General features: G+C 35.5%; 2 protein-coding genes across 4 annotated transcripts in view; both read left to right on the plus strand.

The window, feature by feature from the left end:
• The window catches only part of LOC142224610 (uncharacterized), a 93,341-nt gene extending 78,054 nt beyond the window's left edge, over window positions 1-15,287 (plus strand). For all 3 annotated transcript variants that reach the window (XM_075294398.1, XM_075294394.1, XM_075294400.1), the window contains 5 exons: window positions 9,496-9,885; window positions 9,949-10,676; window positions 10,739-10,888; window positions 10,949-14,606; window positions 14,678-15,287. In XM_075294398.1, the coding sequence (XP_075150513.1) occupies window positions 9,496-9,885; window positions 9,949-10,676; window positions 10,739-10,888; window positions 10,949-14,606; window positions 14,678-15,077 (5,326 nt within the window). In that variant the 3' untranslated portion in view covers window positions 15,078-15,287. The remainder of the gene's footprint in view (window positions 1-9,495; window positions 9,886-9,948; window positions 10,677-10,738; window positions 10,889-10,948; window positions 14,607-14,677) is intronic.
• A 2,514-nt stretch (window positions 15,288-17,801) lies between these two features.
• On the plus strand, window positions 17,802-23,929 carry LOC142224635 (uncharacterized). Its single transcript, XM_075294418.1, has 8 exons — window positions 17,802-17,952; window positions 18,211-18,590; window positions 18,656-18,765; window positions 18,820-18,936; window positions 19,003-19,256; window positions 20,399-22,039; window positions 22,909-23,147; window positions 23,207-23,929. Exons 2-8 carry the CDS (start codon window positions 18,342-18,344, stop codon window positions 23,633-23,635), a joined length of 3,039 nt encoding a protein of 1,012 aa, XP_075150533.1. The 5' UTR covers window positions 17,802-17,952; window positions 18,211-18,341; the 3' UTR covers window positions 23,636-23,929.
• Window positions 23,930-24,752: the final 823 nt, after the last annotated feature.

Below are 24,752 nucleotides of genomic sequence, written 5' to 3' on the forward strand. Positions count from 1 at the left end.
TTCAACTAAATCAGAGTTAAAAATTGGCCTCTGTGGTCATATGAGTGTAAATCGGGCGAAAGCTATATGTGGGAGATATATCCAAATCTGAACATATTTTAACCAAATTTGGCACGCATAGTTACAATGCTAATTCTACTCCCTATGCAAAATTTCAACTAAATCGGAGCAAAAAATTGGCCTCTGGGGGCAAATGAGTGTAAATCGGGCGAAAGCTATATATGGGAGCTATATCTAAATCTGAACCGATTTGGCTGATATTTTGCAAGTTCTTCGAGACTTATAAAATATTCGGATGTACGGAATTTGAGGAAGATCGGTTGATATACACGCCAATTATGACCAGATCGGTGAAAAATATATATGGCAGCTATATCTAAATCTGAACCGATTTTTTCCAAAATCAATAGGGATCGTCTTTGAGCCGAAACAGGACACTATACCAAATTTTAGGACAATCGGACTAAAACTGCGAGCTGTACTTTGCACACAAAAATACATCAACAGACAGACGGACAGACAGACAGACAGACAGACAGACAGACATCGCTAAATCGACTCAGAATTTAATTCTAAGCCGATCCGTATACTAAAAGGTTGGTCTATGATTACTCCTTCTTGGCGTTACATACAAATGCACAAACTTATTATACCCTGTACCACAGTAGTGGTGAAGGGTATAATGAATTGCGTTTTACAATCAACATCAATTAAAATTTTAATTGTATCAATTAAAAATCTAATTGAAATCAATTAATTTTTTAATCAAGTGTTTTTTTATACCCAATTAAAACTGTGATTGATACTATCATTTTCGTGATGGAAGAAATTCCAATTAAAAAATAATTGGATCAATTAATTTCGTGATTGAATCAAAATTTTTTTGTTTGTAGCCAAGATGCAAAATGTCAACAAATTTAAAGACGATTTCATAAATTTTAAAGATTTTTTTTCAGAAATATTAACCTCAAGTTGACCTTAATAAAATGAAATTTTCCTTCATACTAGGATATCCAATTTTAATTCAATTTCACCCAACTACAAGGACAAAACGACTTCATTGAAAAGTCCATCGACTTTTGGACAAGAAAAAAACTTTATATCAAAGAAAGGATTCTTCTATGCTAAGCAAAATTCGCATTCGTATTTTAAGGACATGAAATATTTTGTTCAGTGTTCTTCTCTTTTATAAGAGACTTCTTCCTTTTCCCAATTTTCTTCAATCAATCAAATATTATTTCTAAATAAAATAAAGTTGTCATTGCATATCTGAAGCATTCTTCTTCTTACACACAAATCTTAATCTAGAGTTAAACTATGGAATTAATTTTCTTAATTTAAGATACGATCAATTTTGTTACAATTATTATTGGAATTCATTTTTAAGGCTTTATGTAAATGAATACTTAAAGTGTTTTTTTTTTATTTTATTCAAATTTGCAAACCAATCAGCAGGCAAAGCAAGCAGAACTTTCTCTTACTGACAGCAGAAGCTACAACAGCATAGGTGCGATAGTGGCAGCAAAAGTAGTTGCAGCAGCAACCAGCTGTTTCTGTTGTCTTCATGTGTTCATGATAGTCATACCTCCCCTTATATGGTGGCATTGCGCCCGCTGTTGGCCACTTGCAGAGTTCAATGAATTCATAACGTTCGCCTTTCGAAACGTGTTTTTCTCAAACTTTATTGCCGCATTTAATTTTTTTTTTGTTTATTTTGTATCTTTACACTTTGTATTATTTTGCTTTTTTAAACAACATTTGTTATAAACATATTTAGCGTACATTTTTCAATAGAAAGAAAAAGTTGCGTAAAAATGTCGTTACTAATGACTGTGATGATGATAATGATTATGAACAAGCGCAGTTTTTATTGTTGCTAATGATAATGGTGGTGGAGGTTATTTATTGGACGCCGTAGGTTTTAGTAAAAATTACACAAAACAAAATAACATCTACCATAAAATATTGGCATAAAACAAACCAGAGCCATCACCGACTACAACAACAGTGCACCATGTTTTGCAGTGAATAAATTTTAATAATTTGCAAGAGATCAATGAACTGTAGGCCAATATTTTCCATGATGCGACGCGATAGCAATCAATAGCGTTTGCTATGAGCTTAATATGTGTGTTAGGGACTTGTAAATTTATTTTTAGTTTATAAAAGGTGAATGCAATATCAAATATTTATAACCTGTTTCTAATGGGCAAAGAATTATTATTTGTAAAGTATATGCTTGGTGAACAATTAAATAATTGTCGTAGGAAATTATAAAAAATAATTATTATTAAAAAAATCTATATATCAATAAATTAATTTTATGCATTAAATTTAAGATCCCTATCAATAAATTTTCTTTCCCCAGTTAAATTCTGTTTTATAGAAAAAATGAACTACATGCAAAGAAAAAAATTTGATCATATGCGGAGGCCAAAATAAAATAATTGGGGCCGTTTTGTAGCGAACATGCGTGAATAAATACTATCCTCCGTTCATTCTAAGCAATACTCAACTTAAAATTTATATACATGAAGGATTAAAACATTCTTTCGCCGCAAACAAGTCGAAAAATGTTAAATATTTATGAAAAAAAAGTACATGGTATTTGTGACCATCTAATGGTTCTATACACGAAAACAAAAATTGTTCTTTCTCACAAAAATAAAAACGAACTAAAAGTAACAAAAAAATCATTATATTTTATCACTTTAAAATAATGAAAGTTTTTAACCTTTTCATTAAATTTAGGATACAACCTTTAACATTTGCATCCCTCTGTTAAAGTCGTTTTATTTATGGGTTTTCATTATTGACATAACTATGGTGATTACCTATTTTACTATGTTCTCAGATAAGGTTAGGTATATTGGCAGTGTGAATTCTGTCCATTGTGATACTACATTGGTGCACTATCTCTCTTGTCACTGAGTGCTGTCCGATTCTATGTTTACCTCAATGACAAGAGGCCTCCTTTTTATAGCCGAGTCCGAACGGTGCTTCACATTGCGGTGAAACCACACGCAAAGAAAAAAATGTTTGGAAAACGTGTACCGAAAACGTTTTTCTTTTGTTAGAGTTTTTTGAATTGCTTAGAAAATTTTAAACTTTTATCACCAAAAAAATTCGTTTGTTACAAAATTTTTATTTTTTCAATAAAAAAGTTATTTTTGAAACAACAACACAGTCCATCTCGTTTATATCAAACACTATTCTTTTCTGACTTAAGACACATTTTACAGTTCAAAATTTAATATACTACAATGTAATGTTGAACATTTTTTCGGAATCTTCCGAACATATCTGGAATACATGTAAAAAAAAAAAAACAAAAAAAACTTAGGTCGAAGAAGGGATCGAACCCACGACCCTTGGCATGCAAGTCGGACGTAGCAACCACTGCTCCACGGTGCCAAACTAAATGTTTATTTCTGTTAAATAAACTTTGTTTATTCGATTCGTGGGCGCCGCAAGCTATGCTATATAAATATAACTTATATGGATATTTATCTATTGATGACCATAACGGCTACATGGCTAAGTGGATAGTTCGTTGGCTTACAAATTGCATGGTCCGCGGTTCGATTCTCCGTCCAGACGAAAGGTAAAAACAATTTTAAAAATTTATAAAATCGTATAATTTCTTCTACATTGTTTGTGTTACAGAAAAAGGTGCTAAGAACTAAAAAACTTCGTGGAAGTGAGAAAGATATGAGGGAAAATGCAATTATTTCTGGCAATGCTGGAGGTAATAAACATTTTCAAGGACTAATAAATCTAGAAATCATTTCATTCGAAAGAAATAGTCTTGCTTTACTAAATGATGATGTCACATGGTTTGCTGGGTGTGATTCACTGGAATGTGATCACAGGTTGATGTTTGTTGTTTGGTAACCAACACATATTGCATACATGTTCATATGTATGTAATGCACTCGGTCATTTGTGAACGAATTACCATCATTGTGATTGCATTAGTAATAGGCTTGCCAGATGGTCGGGATTCGCCTGGATTGTCACGGAATCTCGTCTCCAGGAAGTGTCCCGAATCTTTCACCAAATTTGCCAAACACCCTGGAATTTCAATTACTCAATGCATATGGTTTAATTTTTTCCATTTCTTAGAAAAGAAAAAGTTTTGAAATTAAATCGCTTTCAAAAATATTTTTGGTTTTGGATTTTCATACATTTTAAATGTACACTTCACTGAAAAAAACAGTGAACCCACTAGGAAGAAAACATTTAGTTATTTTTAGAATTTTTTTTTTATATTTTTAGAAAATTTTAACTAAACAGTATTACAAACGCCGATATCACAAAAATAAGTAAATATTTTTCGACAAATTCAAGAAAATTGAATAGACATAATTAATTTTTTTCACTTGTTAAAGAAAATTTTGTAGTTTGAAAGAAAAACTTGGAGTTCAAAATTGCAAGAATGTTTTTAGTGACATACGAAGTTCATGATGGGCATATTTGTAATAAAATTTACAAATTTAAAAATTATTAGAATAAAGAAAACTTTCCCTATATATAATAATTCCATGAATTAAAATCAAGTTAAATTGGCTTTAGTGAAATAGAGAGTTCACTTTTTTTGAGTGTTGCTGTCAGATTTTGTACTTGAATCTCATTCAATCTCATCACTATGAGAAACACATCAAATTACCTCCACTGTCTTGTCAGATGTCACTTGAGCAGTAAAAAGAAGCAGCGATTGTCATCTCAGACCTTAAGTTTGCTTTCCAAAACCGAAAGTAATATGTCAGTAAATATGAGTTTAGGTTTCCGTTTAAAAATAAATCCCAAAAATGTTTACGTTCCCAGCAAAAACTAGGTAACCACATCTCATTACAATTTACATTACCAGTAGTAAAAGTGTCATTACACGCTCACAAAAAATCGCTTCTGTAACATATACTCCCAAACATATTTTGCTTCAAGCATATATATTTTTGGGTATTGCCCAAACATTTATAGGTTTGATCTCTTCCAATATGTAATATGTTTGAAAGCATATTGCTCTAAACAATATATGTTTGGGTAGTCTAAGTTCCAAACATTTTGTATTTTTGCATCCAAATTCAATAATGTTGTCTTCCAAAAAACAATATGTTATTATGTGACCATATAACATGTTTGGAAGCATTTTGCACCCAAAAATATTATATGCTTAAAAAAATTCTCCCAAACAATATTGTGCTCAAAATTTTATTTATTTATTTATATATTTACAATCATAATGAATTATGAAAATAAACAGGTAATATAGATGCTAACAACATAGGTTTTCGACCTGAATGCTCAAAATTTTGTTTCTGCCCAATTGTATATTCCCCGACATCTTTCTCACTTCCACGAGATTTTTTAGTTCTTAGCACCTTTTTCTGTAATACAAACATTGTAGAAGAAATTATTCAATTTTATGATTTTTTTTATTTTAATTTTACCTATTGCCGGACGGGGATTCGAACAGCGGACCACACAGTTTGTAAGGATCAAAGAAGTAGCTGATCAATTGCCCAAGGAAAAATAAAATGTTAATTTTGTAATAACAAGCAATTCAATATCGCTCCCTGTTAAATAGCGCTCCAAGCTACTAAACACATATATGTTTATAGGCTATTTCTAAATTAATATACGTTTGCATCCAAGCATATTATATTTACAAACATTTTATGTCCCAAACATAATATGTTCTAACATATTAACATATATGTCCCAAACATGTTATGTTAGTTTATGAACATTATATGCTTGCACTCAAAAATATTGTGTTTAAAAATTTGTGTTCCAAACATATAATGTTTATAGCCAAACATATGAAAAACCGTCTTTTTCATCCGTGTACACGTTGCATTACATTCCGGTGAGTTATAATGACTAACATATAATGACAATAATAAATACTTTCCGGTACTATTTGATAATTCTCAAAATGTAATCCAGTTGGCTGCTAATAACTTAATAAAATATAAAAATTATATGAAACAAAATATGTCATGTAACGGTAATTCTGAAGATTTTTCATTTAGGAGTATTCTTCATAAATATTTCATAATAATTGTGTTTTATATTCATACCATATTATATATTAAATAAATACTTTATTTCCATTTTAAGCGTGAATTTAGTTCGCGTTTAATTTAACTTAGATGAATATATTACCCCATGTTCTAATATTCGGAATCGCAAGTCGAAAGAAATTACTTTTCTTATATGAAAATAACAAGATACCCTCGGTCTTTAATCCAATTTCATTTTAAACATCTCACTAAAGACAACTATATATTTTTTTTGATTTTTTATTTCTACAATATTGGTTCCTACTCAAGTATTGTTCATATTTTGATCCAATGTAATCGGCGAGTGAAGTCATTATTTTCGAGATTTGGTTACCAGAGTCAATAAGTGGTTATTTTACAAACTTTTGTATATCTACAAATATTAAGTGATTACATATTAGGTGAACATATGCTATACATGCACTACTTACTTCATGGCCGAAGGTATGCTTGGGGTGAAGTACTTTCCTCGTAGGACATGCGTATTTAAATGTAATCCGAAACGATTCCAATTTATAAGTGGTTATTTCTTTTTGATTGGGATTACCTACAAGATTACCGGGTAATGAGAGTTTTTGCTGGGTTTGATATAAAATCATCGCAGCCATCTTGGGAGAAAGTTTCAAAGACTCCAACATATTTAGGAATTTTAAAGTCTGCAGTCAAAAACGACTACGCCATGGCGTTTATGCAAATTTACCAAGTGATAAGATATGGGCAATTATTTTCGAAAAATGTAACTGTTATTGCTTGTATCGACAAATCCCGGAATGTACGGCGCAATGTCCCGGATTTCGACAAACATCATCTGGCAACCCTAGATAGTAATAAAAAACGAACATCATGAGCGAAGCCAAAGGCAAAGAAGATAATAATGATGAAAGTAAAACTTAAGGCGAGCAATTCATATTATCCAGGTTTAAGTATTGAGTTTTTGTTGTTGTGAGAAATACCATATTTCAGTTAATTCCAAGAGAGCCAATATATGTATGTATATGTTTGTAATCAATACTCTCAATACTATGTATGCAATTTAACATTCCGCTGTTGTTTGGTAGTGGTCATGGATATGTTTGTTTGGCTTTTGCTTTTGTTGGATTTTTGTGTTGTTGTTGTTATTAAAATGTTATCATTCATAATTGGTTACATCAACCTGATACTTTCGATTTCTTCATAGTCTTAACCTCACCAAGATCGTCATTCGTAAGTGTATGAGTGTTGCAGTACGAGAAACTTTGCATATCTGATGTTGACTGTGTATGTGTGTTTGTTGGCGTGATAAAATTTTAAGTTTATATTTCATTACATTGTTTTGTTGTTTGTTTTGAATTTCTTACAAGTATAACTGTGTGCGTCTCTGGAATGGCTTAATGCCATCACTTTAGAGGTATTTTAGGTTCAATGACCGTTGGCCGGGACTATGTTTTAATGTAAAGTCTTATGCCCCCACTACTACTTCCCTTCCACTCCTACTCCTATTGTACTGCAATACAACACCACAAGTGTATGTGGCCCACCTTGTATGTGTACGAGTGTATGTATATCTTCTACGATTTTCTTTCTGTAACTCCCTATTGAAATGCGAAATGCTATACTATGGAGACTCTCTCATCGCATCATTGCCTTTATGCACGAGTGGTACGAGAAACGACGAGACGTTACGATTGCCTGGCGATACCAGTGTTTTACGCCTTATTTAGTATTTCTATATTATTATAGGTAGTAAATAGTTTTTGGAAAAATAACGATGTTATTCATTTGTCGTTGTATGGGTATTTATAAGTGGATGTACAGGTATTTGCGTACACGTGCAGTTACAATGAAATTTCATTTAAATTGTGGTAATGGATGCTCTTAGAAAATCATATTAAAAACGACAACATTTTTGTGAGATCCAATACATACAACTAAAAGAATATGTAGATACAGTGTTTTCTTTTGTGACAAAAAATCCTATAGTGATGAAATTTGCTCCTCCGAAACTCAAATCTGTGGAGAATTGAAGTAAGGATACATTTAAGACACAATTCTCTTGTAAATTTTAGTTATGCGTTCTAGGAAACAAATTTTAATTTTTTCTTCATGTGTTAAATATAACTTAATAACTGGGAGCCACCGTGGTGTAATGGTTAGCATGCCCGCCTTGCACACACAGGGTCGTGGGTTCAAACCCAGTTTCGTATCACAATGGACTGAATATACTAAGTGAGTCTGAAATATCGGGCTGCCACTAAGGGACCTCCTTTTTATAGCCGAGTCCGAACGAACTTCCACATTGTGGTGAAACCATTAACCCTTTCGACCCCGAACTTTTATAGGTATCGCTAAATTTTTTTAATCATGTTGAAGTCATTTAAGAAGCTTATAGCCACAATTTCGGGTCGCCACGCCCATTCGTTTAGGCGGTAGAGAATGTTGCCGGTGGGCAATTTTGGGCAATTGTGACTACAATATATAGTTTGTTTTGTAATGATAGACGTATTACGCTTTACTGGATTTTTTTTTAAGTTTTTTGTTATTTTACAGTAGATATATACTTAGATGCGCGCGTGAGTGGAATTTCAATCACGCTCAAACACATTAACGAAGAAATATTTGTACTCACAGACGCCATGTGGGTAGGAATTCACGCTCACGAAATGAAAAGTCATACTCGCGCACGCTCACACATGAACAACGTGCGAGCGTGAATTTGTTCGCGATTGTGACTTTTTGTGAATTTTTTCGTGATTGTGACTTTTTGTGTCTCTGTTTTACCGTGAGTGTGAATTTTATCGTGAACGTGAATTTTATCTTGAGCGTGAGTTGGATCGTGAGCGTGAGTTAGATCGTCAAAGTGAATTTTTATCGGGAGAGTGATTTCGGAGAAATTTTACTCACTCACTATCATGAACACAATTTGATTTTTGCTCACGCGCCACACATTTTTGTTTAGTCCCGTTCACGCACATTCACGAGATTTCGTTTAAGTTCAAAATTTGTTCGAAATCACTGTTTTGCAGCACAGTAGCTCATTTTATTTTTAGGCTGAATAATTGTAACCCATTACTCTTTTCATGGAATGCACAAAAAAACGTTTAAGTATGTTTCACATTCAATATCGCTCCCAAGAACTTAAGTACGCTTTGCTCTAACAACTTTGAATTGCAAATTATTATCTGTTTTCGCACTTTCTCCATTACATAGCCAAAAAGAATCAACCTCATTTATCTATTCCACCATACATTTTATACCTCACAACTACATACTAATTAAATGAACAAGCAATTGTTGAAAGTAGAATATATGCCATTGAAATGTTGCAAAATATGTCACAGACTCTATACCAATGCCAATAGATCTTAATTTCATATGCATATGACTCTTTGTTTTATAATATTATTTATTCATGATAATTTAATACAATGTTAATGTCTCTCTCTATTTTCAGTTATAATGTCAACTCAGACTTGGCTCGCCAGGCCCATACTCAGAAGGTTTCCTTACGACGGACTTCATTGGAGAGTCTTTGCCCTCCTAGGGAACCGCCCATATGTATGCCAGCCTCAGAAAGATATCGTACACATGATGGAACCTGCAACAACAAACGGCGACAAAGATGGGGTGCATCACAAATGCCATTCAGTCGATTCCTGCCACCTGAGTATGGTGATGGCGTGGACACTGTGCGTAAATCCGTAGATGGGGGCACACTATCATCCTCTCGTTTTGTGAGTTTATTGGTACATGGAGCTAGAGATGGAGAAGCTGCGTTGACGCTTATGTTAGCTCAATGGGGTCAGTTGTTGGATCACGATTTAACCTCTACCGCACAGCCTAGGTAAGCCTTTTTAAAATTCGGAAAAAGAACAACATGCAATTTTTATTCCATAATATTTTTAAGGTCTATCAATGGCTCCGTACCCAGCTGCTGTGGCAATAAGGACTTTCATCCTTCATGTTTTCCCATCAAAGTCCCTCTTGATGATCCTTGGTTGTCATCGCTGAAGGTACGGTGCTTGGAATTCTTACGTTCTGCGCCGGCCCAACGAAGAGATTGTGTGTTGTCTTGGCGCGAGCAAACAAATCAAGCTACTTCTTACATTGATGCATCCCCTATATACTCGAATAGCGTAAAATCATCAGATAGTGCTCGGGTATTCCGCAATGGTCTTCTAATCTTTGGCCGTGGTAATCCAAATGATGATGTTTGTCAAAGAGGAGCCATTGCAACCAATTGCATACGTTCCGGTGATGGCAGGAGTGGCGAACAACCTGGTCTTTTGGCTCTACACCATGTATGGGTGGGTGAGCACAATCACATAGCCACACGTTTGAGTGAGATGAATCAACACTGGAGTGATGAGAAAATTTATCAAGAAACGCGACGTATAATAGGGGCCATGTTCCAACACATAACTTATCGTGAATTCCTGCCCATTGTGTTGGGAAAGGAGGTGGTGAGATTGTTTGAGTTGGAGCTCTTAACTTCCGGTTACTATGAAGGTTATGATTCCAAAACAAATCCAGGTGTAGCGAATGCCTTCGCAGCAGCAGCTTTTCGTTTCGGTCACTCTTTAGTTCAAAATTCCTATATACGTTGTGACCGTTTCCACAACGTTTTAAGCAATAGTGAGTTGGAGCTGTGCTTTCTTTGAGGTATTATAATGTAATCGCAATTCTCTCTACTTCAGATGTAAGCTTACATGAAGAGTTCCAAAGAGGTGATATTGGTTCTGTGGGATCCTTACATCGTTTAATACGTGGTATGGCAAATCAGAGAGCATTGCAAAGAGATGAGTTTATAACCCCTGAACTAACGAACCATTTGTTCCAGACACCAGGTGAGTAATGAAGAAAATTGATGCTTCCAGAATTCCCCTTTGCACCATCTTTCGTTTTAGGTTTTCCCTTTGGCTTGGATTTGGCGGCTATAAACATACAAAGAGGGCGAGATCATGGGATTCCTCCTTATACTCATTGGCGTGTTCCATGCGGTCTGTCAGCTATAAATACCTGGGAAGAATTCTCCAAAGTTGTTGGGCCCGAATCCGCCAGACGAATTAGTCATGCATATCAAAATGTTCACGATATTGATCTATTTGTGGGTGGTATTGCCGAAAGGCCAGTCGTGGGAGGTCTGGTAGGACCAACATTCGCTTGCATAATCGCGCAACAGTTCAGCAATTCAAGGAAGGGGGATCGTTTTTGGTACGAAAATGCTGGTTTTGAAAGTTCATTTACACCAGCTCAACTACATTCGATTAGAAAGGTCACATTGGCTTCCGTATTGTGTCGATCTGTTGGCGGCGGAACCTTTCAACCTCACATTTTCCTACCTCCTGATGGCCCACTAAATCAACGTTTACCCTGTGGAGTAGGTCCTTTAGCTGAATTCGATTTAGATCCTTGGTTGGAGCAAGATCCATTTGCCAATCCACAACCTGTGTCCGTACAACAACATACTGTCTCACCAATTCGGGTTCAAACAATACGTCCACCTACAGAATCTCCACGACCCCCACTAGTGCCAGCAGCTTTGCCGCAACCACCACTGCCTCCCCCAGAAAGGCCTCCAAATCTTCCGCCGATGCCACATCCACCACCGACAATCGAGCCACCAGTGTTAGATCGCATATTTGAGATAGTACAAAGTGAAATTGACGCAAATGCTCCGATTCCCGATGAATTTTTGAACAGACGTCCACCTCCGACCAGAGAACCTATTTTCATACCATCTTTTAGTGTAGCCAGTGGCATTAATCGTTTCAAAAATAACAGTAAAATTAATGATAAATTGGATTTGAAACGCAAAGGCAGTACTGGACATGTGACCAAACAAAAACCAGTGCCCGGAGTGAATAATAAGCTGGACAAAAATTCCAGGAAAGGATCTCATCGTCACGGTGTGTTGCAATCAACGACAAGAAGAACAATTGTAGTGAATAATATTCCTATAGAGTTACGCCATGCATCTTCTGGAGGTAGTACAGAAGGTGGAAGTACAACTCCAAAACATAAGGATAGTAAACTAGAATCTCGTATTGAAGATGCAGTTGATTTGGTCACAGAAGTTCCCATTCTGGAGGAGAACGGATCAAATGACACTTTAGGTGGTATTGTGTCTAGCGCAGAAATTTCAGAATCAAGGACAGAAGATCAAAAGTTAAATAATGCTGAAAATCCAATAACGGAAGTATTATTGCAACTTGGTCTTAGAGGAGATGGTTCACAACCGGAGGATGCAATTAACATTGGTCACCATGACGCATTAACTAGAAACTTACAAGATGCAATTAACATTGGTCACCATGACGCATTAACTAGAAACTTACAAGACAGTGAAATGAGTAACATACAACTTCGATTGGAAGGTCAGACTAACGATGTAGATAAGGGTACAACAAATGAGCCAAGGAATAATGAGTCATTAAGCTCTGAGATTATTAAGGATTTGGATGAAGGAAACATAAATAATGAGACTGATAACCATAACATGCTATTAGGGAAACAAGGGAATACCCAAGAAGTGACTACAATGACGACACAGAGGGACTTTGACGGTAATAAATCGGGCATCGAAACAATCGACTCAACCATATCGTTTTCAAAGGATAATGAAGTGGAGGTGACTGAATCCATTACCAAGCCTGTAAAGGATGAGCTTCTATTGAATAAATATACAGAGGAACATAGGGAAAAATTTCCTACAACTGAATCCTTTCTCAAGACTACAAAAGATTACCTTGAAATGAATAGATCTACAGAAGACTTTCGGGAAAAATTTTCCTCGACGACGGACAAATCTAAACTCATAGAACCTCAGATTAGTGATGAAGCCATAGGTATAGATGTATCTACAAAGGTTACAGCAAATACTTTATTCTCAAATGACTCCGATATTGATCCCTTGGCAAACTCTCTCCCTCTCGATCATAGACGAGTTCAACGAAAACTTGTACTACCGACAACTATTAAACCTCAATCAGAACTACTTAATTTGACACTCCTTAGAGAGGCACTTAAGCCCAATCTAAGTATCCCCTTACAGGAAAAATCCTTGACCACCAAATTACCAAAACCGATTAAAGCTTCTGTACAAAATCTTGAATTGAGGCAGTATCAGAAACGACCTTCCCATTCCAAACAACCACATAAGGTTATAGTGGATGCCTCCAATGGAAATGGTCAATACGAAATTGAAATTAATATAAGACAGACCAACAAAAGTCCAATTCCTTTGGAGAGTACATCCGACTATAGCACAAACTATAAGTCCAAACCTTATGAGCAATACACTAACTCATATGCTAATTATCCCAGCACAACACCTCTATATGCATATTTGCAACATGCTCCTGGCCAGCCTTCCCAACCCCTAACGCATAATCAGAGAACTAAACCTCCAACCATAATATTCATTAATGAGCACGAAGAGTATGGTTCCACAACCAGACATCCTGGTTTTGTTCATAGCATAGTTGGTTGGAACTCTGGTAACTCACGCCCACTAACCTCCGATTCGAGTTTTGCTGAAAGGCCGGGGTATGACAGTGTTCTATCACGACCTCTCAGTAGTAATATTTTACCTACAAATTTTCAAAATTTGCGACCAGCTGCGGTGTCTAGCTTTAGCCAGACACAACTAAATGGCGGAGTTGCCCAAGCAGCCAGTCAAGCCGTAAGCAATGGCCAGTACGGCTCCATAACTGGTTTTGCTAGTGCAAATGGTGCAGATAGCACATTCAGCTTCAATATACGTCCCAAACCAGATCTTACCAATATTAACCGGCCGGACGGAATTGGAACTTATGGTCTAATACCGCAAGTGCCCCCCAAAAACTGGTATAATAAAGGAAAGCCAGACTATGGAGATCAAAATCCCACCTATGAAGTACCATATAGAGAAGGGGCTCACACACCCTTTTCCACCTCACATACCTACTACATGCGGAAAAAACATCGACCACAACTGAAAAACGGTGCCTATTATAATAGTGAACCTGAAGTACGAGATTTTGACTATGTGAGCAGAACCCTAACCACCACACAAAATATTAGCGCCTTGGAAGAATTTGAAGATGTTCTAGATGAAGATTATACTTACGATGACGATGAAGAGGAGATAGGTAACTCCCCATTGATAAGAAAGTTTAACAAAGATGGTTATCTTAGGCCTGAGCTTATGACGGGAACTCTGAATGAGACGCTAGACTTTGAACAAACTACAACTGTGGCTACAAGCGAAAAGCTGGATGACAATTATGTACTTCCCGCAATGAATAGTACCAAGGAGATTCCAAAGGATTCGCGTAGAGACAATATCCAGGCTTTATCCGTAAACTATCCCGATTCTCAGGGTAAACAATTGAACAATAACATCTTTGCGGAGGAGCTACAAGGACACGAGACGCCTTTCGACGAGGATGAGGGGAACTCATTTGAGGAAGACGATGAAGTAAAGGCTCAGCTTGAAGTACAACAGAAAAAAATTAATATATTAAAACGTCACCAAGAACAAATAGCCTTCGCCCCAATTAACATTTTAACCAAGCCAGAGAGGTAGGCTATATTTAAAATAGCATTGAAAGAGTATTTCATATATTGTTCTCTATCTATCTTTGTTTTTGTAGACCCGACAATTGGGTTATTTATGATTCGCCTGAGGAAGAAGAACCATTATTACCACAACTACCTGATCTTAATCAAGATCTATCTCCCTCGGCCGAGATACCGAAACCTATGCGGGAGAATATTTGGTTATCATTGGCTAATTTTAAGAGAAAATTACCCTTTGAGAATAATGAACTACCGAGTATCGTTAATGATACCGTCATCACTCCGATAAGTAATACTAACAATAATGTAACAGATTCAACTCTAATAGACATTGATGTAAATACTAGTACGGAGTTGGATACGAAAGTAGAGAGCACAGAATCTCCAGAGTTGCAAACATTCACAGACTCTAGGGACTTCATGGAATCCGAATTTACAACAAGCCGAAATGATGCCACAGCAAATAGCGATTAATTTTTGAAACATTGTAAACGATTATCATAATTAGCGGTATATTTATTACTCCTTTCGGTTAAGTGAGACTTATTAAAGATTTAAAATTTGTTGATTCCGAATATATATTACTTGAGGTATAAGTCGTTTATTCTAAGCTTTGTGACCTTCCTACTATTTCATTATTTTAATTTATTTTTATATTATAATAAAATTCCAACAAACAGAAAACTTTTCCTTCATGAATTTAATTTTATTATCGATTTTCCTTACACAGTCGGATAAATTATACGACACAAGACGTTGCGGCGACAAATATTCTAGTATAACCCCTGCCAGCATTTCAAAGTTCCATTTCATCCTCATCGCTACCACAGACTCGTAAGTGACACTGCAACAATCGCCAACTGTGATAGTATTTTGCCATCACTATTTGCATGAAAGTACTTTGCCATCACTATTGTTACAAGAGCCATTTTATATTTTGTGAAACACCAAGCACATCTAGCTTCTTATAATTTATTTAAATAAAAATGATAATGAAGTGCTGAAAAGATAGTTATTTCGCTTAAAATTGTGAAAGGTATATTGGTGAACAATTTTTGACTTTCCAAATGGAATAAAGTGATAATTTTTCAAATATTTTTCCAGACACGCTGCCTCCATTGGAAATAAAAGCACTGGCTGATAGACGCTACAACATGTAACTTGCAACTTGTAACTCAACATCAATCTTTTATTAATGCATAAAAATATGTTAAATGTGATGTGATAGTCGTATAAATGTTATATTTATGAGAATTTATAAATGTTTAATAAAATCAATAAACATCTAAACAATCGTGTTTTACTTGACCACAATGTTTCTTTTACAACTATCTTAAAATGCACTTTGTCTGATTGTTTGAAGGGGCTCTTATTGGCGTGCTTCTAAATGTATCCAGAAGGGCACCTAATAATTGCACTCATGCGATACTTTTTTGTAGTAACTTGGCGTGGTACAACTTCTCAATAGTGACGGCGCTTTTCCGAGGAGTTTTGGATATCGTATATGACTGTTTTCGACGTAGTGGGGATTCTCAGAAGCGCCCCCAAATTCAAAAAATGTTGGCAGGGACACCACGTTCGCACTAGACACGAAATCCTCGTAAGCGAGGATTTTGGCCGAAATCCTCCTAGATCTGAGTAGAATTGCAATAAATAGGCAAATATCAGCTGGCTCGTAGAGGATTTCAACAAAATCACTTTCAAAATCCCCTATACTTCCTTATACAACTGTGGTTTTAGTACTAAAAATGCGCTTTTTGCAACCCTGCCCCAATTTTCCTTGTAGATGAATGTGTGTGTGTGCGTGTCCACATATGGGTTCTGTTTGTATTGATATATTTACAAACAGCTGTTAAATCCTCAAATCTACGAAATCTCATTATTTTGCTAGTCCGAACACTTGAGATTTGTAAAAAGATTTTGGTTCTAAATAGCGAGATTTCGTGTCTAGTGCGAACGTAGTATAGTGCGCTTTACAGACTATCAGTTATTCCGGTCGACAGTGCTAGTGTCGAACATATCCCATATATTGTGCACATTATAAGTTAAGTCCGAAGGTATAATCGATACTGCTGCATGTTTATGGGATCGATAACACATATACCGATTATTTAGTCATCGTCGACAAGTCGTATCGATCCGACACACTGTAAGATTCTTTACAAACACCGACATTTCGTCCGGAATAACGGATAGTCTGTAAAGCGCATAAGGTCATTTTCGCGACTTGCCCGAACACAGCTTGTTATAATTACAAAGTCTTTGGTTTTTATTCTCGATGGAGGCAGCTTGTCTGGAAAAATATCTAAAAAACTATCACTTTATTCCATTTGGAAAATTAAAAATTGTTCACCAATATACCTTTCACAATTTTAAGCGAAATAACTATGTTTTCAACACTTCATTATCGTTTTTATTTAAATAACTTATAATAAGCTAGTTTCGCTTGGTGTTTCACAAAATATAAAATGGCTCTTGTAACAATAGTGATGGCAAAATACTTTCTTGTACATTTCATACTTTATGATACGCTTTCCCCATCATAGTTGGCGATTGTTGTAGTGTCACGAGTCTGTGGTAGCGATGAGGATGAAATGGAACTTTGAAATGCTGGCAGGGTGTTTGTAAAGAATCTTACAGTGTGGCCAATCGGTACGAATTGCAAATAATCATGCAGCAGTATCGATTAAGCCTTTGGACTTAACTAATAGTGTGGTCAATATTTGGGTCTCTTCAGGAAACATTGCTTCGACCACGTCGTTTTCATTATATTTATTCTTGTTCTTTTTGTCGCAGGTTGTTTCATATTTTGGCCCCCTTCATGAGAATTCAAACTACGTTCACACTTTGCTAGAAATCTCATTTTTGAGATTTAAAATCTTGCATTCGTATGGAAACGCGAGTTGCAAATTTGTAGCATTGTGTGGTTGTAGTATTAACTTTCATGAAGCTTGTGGTTAGGAGATTGTCCAATAAACAAGACATAGCTACGACCTATCACCATCTATAGAAGATGACGAAGTTTATGGTCACTGAATGATATAGATAATTTTTCCCTGCGACTAAAATATTCGTCTGAAAGACCCTTAACAAATTTAAGCATAGGCGACCAAAGCTAATCGTTTCAGTTGTGTTTACGGCAAGCGCTTGGCGTTCGTCTTTGACAGTTTGTATATGTCTGGCAGAGTTTGTATGGAAATGGTTTTTTGTTGTCACCGAAGGAAAATCGTCAATGGAGAACTGAGATTTGGGGGAGAAAATTGTAAAAAAAACTTAATGGAAAACTGAAAAGAAGATAGCAACTTCTAGTATTTGGTTATTTGTAAAGGTTGTGGAGACAATTGTAAAGGTATTATCGAATTTTTCCTTTTTATATTAATAGAAAAGAATGCAAGAATTGACGTCGCTTTACTAACCCACATAGTAATAGGCTATGTACTCTATCCAGCCGTTAATTTTACGTTCCGAACCTAATAATCGTGATGATCTCTGTCCGTAGGACTCTTTCATCGTACCTTTACGAATATTTATATTATAATGAAGTGGAATTTATTATGATATTCAATTCAGTAATATAACTATCCCTCTTTTATTCTTTCTTTGGTAGACATTTTTTGTTGTTGAAATTTCGAATATGGAATATGGGCCATTCCAAAACATTATTCCGACCAAATAACGGAGACCTGGTTTGAAATCCTCGACAAAAACCAAAAGACTGTCTTTATCTGGTCAACAAATATGATTCACGTTCACGGTGTCCATCATGACCTATCATCATCTGAAGATGACGACGATGAAGAATTTAGTCTTGCGGAGAGTTCCGAAGAGACTGAATGTGATGATGATGACCTAAAATTGTTGCGTGAACGAGATGGCCTTGGATGTAATATTGGCCAAGTAACAACAGAGACAAGAACCGGGCAAATCAGACACGACTTAATGAAAAGTAGCCAGTCAAATTTGGCTAGAAAACTTCATCGAAGAGAAGTAAGTAGCTTCAAAACATAGAATCACAAATAAGTCTAATCAGTTCTGCCTTGTTTAAAAAATAGTATATGGGAAATCTTCGTTTTTGTCGAGATACCAAACCATTATTTTCTGCTGTGCCAAAAAGACTAAGGTTCTGCTTTAAGGATCTGGTTCCACTAAACTTCTTGCAGGGGTAAGTTAAAGAAAGTTATCTTCTAAATAAAATGTAAATATTTTCTTATTGCAGTCATATGTTTATGGGATTGTCGGCTTGTGGTCAATTCCTACTTAGCTATAAAGTCTGCTCAAGTGAAAGTGCTGCAAACTCTAGCCATTATCCATTTACTATAGGCTACAAGTATACGTAAGTCAACTAAATTTAACCAATTGTTACATCTCTACATTCTTATAATTTTCAATTTTACCATAGATTATTCTTTTGGATTTACCAACCACACAAGCCATTGCGAGGATTTTACAAATGCTGTCTGTTCGATGACCACGGGGTCGACAACTTGAAAGAGGTCAGCATGATTCAATGGAAAAGTTGTGACCCTCGTATTCTAATAGTGCATGGTGCTTCCGAAGAAGAAAATGAAGACTCTTATTTAACATATATCAAAGTTCCTAAACTTGGCTGTTTAGAGTGTAGAAAGCAAAGAGACTATGAGGAGGAAGAAGGCTGTAAGTTGATAATGTATAGAAATTATAGTCCGTATACACAAACTTAGTTAGTTTTCAAGCTAAGTTCTATAAAGATTCATAGCAAAGAAATCTTCATTTTTTGAATTGTTAGGATAGTAATGGCTAACAAAGTGCAGGGATCAAATAGGGCCTGTCGAAATTTACGACGTATTTTGCTATTCTCGAAATCGTCGTCCTCGTTAGCCAGCTGGTTAGCCAGCTCGCCTTGAATACAAAGGGTCATGAGTTCAATCCCATACGACCAAACACCAAAGAGTTTTGGAGCGGTGCATTAATCACTCTCAGTAATGTTCGTGGTATTTCATTTAATTTGTTTTATTTATTTAATCGAGCCCAGTAGGGCCATATATGATTAATATAGTAATCATAATAGTAATTTCTAATAATAGTAATAGTAATTTCAAAGTTTTTCTAAGTGGTATCACCGCAGGACTCGACTATAAAAAGGAGGTCCTTTGTCATTGAGCTAAAAACTCTGGTAACACTCAGTGAAAAGGTTAACTTCTCATCCTAAATTAATGTCAATCTGAGTCGACTGTATTGTACAATTCAAAGATAATTTTTTCCATTGTATAGACATAATATTGCTACATTTGCCATTTTGATTATGCATATGTCTGTTGCTTTGTAATATCGATACATTTTCTAAAGGAACACTATGGGTCGTTTTTCAAAATCGGGGCTAGTATTTCCTGTATCTATCTGAATCTGGTCCGACTTTTGCTACAAATAGATCTCAATAGGTATTTCTATTAAGGTTATAAAAATACACAACCATTATGGATAGCATATCTCTTACATCAAATTAACATTGAGAAAAAATCAAAACTGAAGGTAGTTACCACATTCGTTTTTATCACCAAACACTAAGTTAGAAGTTGTCGAATCTTTTCAGATCCTTCATGGAAAAGATCCAGGGCATTGATTGCGAAATATGACATTCTTCTAAAATCATTGATACAAAAATGTATTCGGCAAGGAAAACGAACATAATACTCACCTTGAGCTAGAAATTACATTATGTCTTCTTTTTTTATAAATAACAATTTAGCAAAAATTAAGAAGTAATAACATAGGCCCAAAATTGATCTCTGTTGGAAATTCCTATGTTTTTTTTTCAGATTTTCGTCGTCACATCCTCTGTATTAAATGTAATCTTACCGTACACACAAAATATTCAACGACTGAATCGGATCGTAAATTCGATCCATATTTGCATCTTATATGTCCAGAACGTATACTTGTTATATCGAATGGATTCTTCCATATGCTTAACATTCATCTTGAACAACCGCCAAAGGAGCAACAGACTACCGCAGTAACACTACATGGCCAACAAAATCAGCAAAATATGATAACCGTTCTACGTTGTACTGGCGCATCAACGCCAACCCATCAAGATTTGAGTCCACAGCAAGAAAGACGCCACACTCCTGTAATATTCACTCCGAATGCCGATAATGATAACTTTAGCGTAGATAGTCAAACAACTAGTAATTCACAGAGTAATGTTGTTAGTCGTATTATTGAAGATTTTGCAGATATTGAGACTGATTCCACTCATTCGGGTAGTGGTATTGTTGCCATAACAACTCAGCAGAATGTAACAAATATGGGATTGAAGTCACCAACATCAATGCTAACTAATTCTGATTCGCCCATACCACAAGTTTCGATAGGAAGGAAATCGTGTGATGAACTAGTTTTCACCTGTAGTCCAAACGTTTCTAGTCGTGTCAATGCCATTTCTTCTGCTGTGACAAATACACCACCTCTACCATCTACCTCGGCTACACCGGGAAGTGCAATGAAAACTACTTCGCCGTTATTTCAGAATGGTTCACGGCGCCGGCATCGCATTGTAACTAAATCATTTCGTAAGGGTGTTTCGATGTTCTTCTCATCGACCGGAATCACAACGACCCAATCAACATCTTCGCCAAACACTTCGACAGCGTCGACAAATACATCCACAAGTAATGATAGAGCATCAACTTACGAGTTCAGCGAAGAGAATGAAAAATGTGAAAAAATATCAATATTGCGTAAGCGAAGACTAGCCGAAAGAAAATACGAATTTTCAGAAGATAATTCCGAAAATATCATACCTTTTACAAAGACTAGAACATCCGCCAACAATTCCTTCAGTTCCTTAGTGGGTAGCTCAGCTACTGGTAACCATTCACCACGCCATAATCGAAGTCATTTGCAAACTAGTCTATCACCATATGCATCGCCTTCATCATCACCACATCCTCACAGTTCGAATATTAGTGTAACCACTTATGGACATTATGTAGCACCATCGGCATTATCGCCATTGCGTCATAGCTGTACTTCACCACTGGGTTTCCGTTCGCCTCCCACATCATCGGGTCCCAGTAATAGTGTGAATGCCACAGGTGGTGGTAACGCTGTCATGCGTTCTCCAAGTCGACATTTGATAAGCACTAGCTTCTATACTAATCACAAATCACCACCACATAATCTATCGCCCGCTACACAATATATGTTAAGTTTTAAACCACATGGAACATTGTCACCTCTACAATTGTCCATAACAAAACGTTCGCATTTGGAGAGAGGTGGTTCCATATCACCGAATTACCAACATCCATTTTTATCGCCTCGTCGTGACGAAATGCGACCATTTGAAATTCCGCTACAAGGTGGAACAACAGAAAAGCCAGTATGTACGAAAAAATTCCAAAGACGTTATGTGGAAGAGGACGATGCCGCTTCGGTTATAACAAGCGAAGAAGGTAAGCATAAATAAGAAAATCCGAGATGATATCATGTAAAAAACCATGTTTTGGTAGTAATTAGGAACTGATCGTAATACAGAATTGCTATGGGTCTGCTAGGGCCATGGGTTCAATCCCGACCACGCACTAAAAAATTGTTCTGACATTTCTGTGTACTTCAAAGCTTCTCTAAGTGGTTTCACCGCAATGTGAAACGGACTCGACTATAAAAAGGAGGTCCCTTGTCATAGAGCTAAACATAGAATTGGGGACACACATATGTAAGAGTATGATATCACAATGGACTGAATAGTCTAATTGAGTTTAAAATGTTGGTCTGCCTTCGAGTGTTTGGAATAGATTCTTTAGAAATCTATTATCCAATCTTCAATTGTAGCCAACATAGTGCAATGAACTCGGAAAAGGGCCCATACTATTTTTCAACTATCCTGAAACTCTAAGCTTATGTTTGTTTGTTTTATTTTTCGATTCTCTACACGTAAAAAAGTTTCAATCCAAAGATTAATTTTCTGACATTTCGTATTGATTTTTTCGTAGAGTCAGTTCCCAAAGCTAATTAATTCATGGTTTTAAACACTATTTTTTTGTGAAAATTTTATTCAATTTATAGAACGTTTCGTGATTCATAAATATTCAAATGTATGGGTAAAATGGGGAAAAATTTAAGAGAATGTTATTTGCTTCGTTTATTATTAATCTTCGAAACTAGCACAAAATTCTCTAATATAGGGGTCGAAGTCTTGGACAAGATTTCATGTGTCGATCGCAATATGTAGAACAGACTCCATTGATCCATAACAAATTAGCAATTATAGGTATTGCTGAAGTAAAGAATATATATTTCTTTTATTTATTTGTTTTTTCAGACGATTGTATTTCACCAGGATATCATACACTCTTGCCTGTAGAAGTACATGGTTCGTGCTATTCCGAAATGCAGATGATATCGAAAGCTTCATTTCAGCAGTTGCGTTGTACAAGTGTGGTTATAGAGCAACATTCTTTTGACATGGAGATGTTTACCTATTATGTCATTAGTACACTCTGCCAGAAAAATCAAAAAACGTATGATGTCTTTTATGATTGGGCGTACGAATTGATCAACGTAAGATTCATAATCGTCTTTAAATGAACTGAAATTATAACTGCAGAATTCTTTTTTAGGTTTGTCCAGTATCGCAAACAATATTTTGTCTACTAATGGCTCATTTCTCGGCTCGAGAAGAATTCTCCTCATGTTTGAATTGCTCACGAAAGATAAGTTGTGGTTTCCATCAACGTCAGTATGAGTGCCGAGTACTTTTCTGTTGGAATATGACCACCGGGGAATGGGATGTTCTGGATTTTGGTGAGCTTCAGGAGCACAAGCTACAGAATATATTCACAAATAAAGGAGTTAAACGTAATCAAGTGTCATTAGCACAAAGAGCCAAAAAATTGGCTCGTGAAATGGCACAGACGCTTAATAAGTTACCCGATTATACAAGCAATTTACGTGTATTAGATTCAAACATTAACAAATCGAAAAAGACTATAAATGATATTGATAATATGATAGAACTCTATTTGAAAAGGCCACGCTCAATGAATTGAAATGCATCATACCTATATATATATATATATACATGAAAGTACATACTCGCATATAAAATATCATTTTCAATTGATATTTTTTATTTGAATTCTTCATACATAAGTTCTACTCCACCCACATATTTTGGAATTATGACATAACATTAGATTTAGTATGTAAGATATTGTGGCAATTTTATTCCCCTCATGTAATGGTCAATGATCATTATTAGGTTTTAATTTGTTTTACATTTTTCGTATTGGTTGAATATTTTATTTTCGGTTTTAGAAAAATAAAATTTATATGATAACAAATTTCTAGTATATGTTTTAATCGTTTTAAGTTTTCATGTAATTGACATTACTTTGTTTTCATTTGAATTTGTTTTAATTTTCCATATTAGAATCTATTACAAAAAAAAAATACAACGAGTGAGATATTCCTATATTCTTAAGCAGTAAACAATGTGTTGTATTCATTCTTATGCTGTAATAAATAAATATAAATACCATACTAAATATGAAGACATTACGTTTCGTTTATTCATTTCATATATCTATAAATACCACAGTCTTACCGATGTCTTCGTTGTCATCTGTATACACTTTCTAACCCAGAGCATAGTTTTAGGAGCAGCTAAAAACACCTTTATCGGCCGCCATTAAGAATTAGTTAAACGTAGCATAATTTTGGGCGCATGTGTTAAATATTTAATATTTTGTAAATAAAATGAGATCAACCTTCAGGCGCGTGTGGAAAAGCGTTTTAGCGACCGGGCGTTATTACACCTATAAGTAATATAAATAATATATAACATACTTTTAGGCATGTCTTGATCTCACTACAGTGTTACCAATTTTAATAGCATCAGTAAAGGGCAGGGCGTAATTACACATAGAAATAACCCAATAAACACAGGATGGGCGTTTTTCAAATGCAACAACTTTTCAGTTTGAGGGTAAATATAATTTTCAACATAAATTCAACTTGACTTGAAATAGCTCATCTTCAATGCATCTTCAAATTGTTTGCGAATTACTTCCAATTTGCCAAAATGTTGACGAAATCTTTGAAAAGGTGTTGAAGATAATATGAGAAAACATTGACAAGACACTACCCTAAAATGCAACGAAAAAA

The sequence above is a fragment of the Haematobia irritans genome, chromosome 1 (genome assembly GCF_050003625.1).
Source record: "Haematobia irritans isolate KBUSLIRL chromosome 1, ASM5000362v1, whole genome shotgun sequence".
Classification (NCBI taxonomy): Eukaryota; Metazoa; Arthropoda; class Insecta; order Diptera; family Muscidae; genus Haematobia; species Haematobia irritans.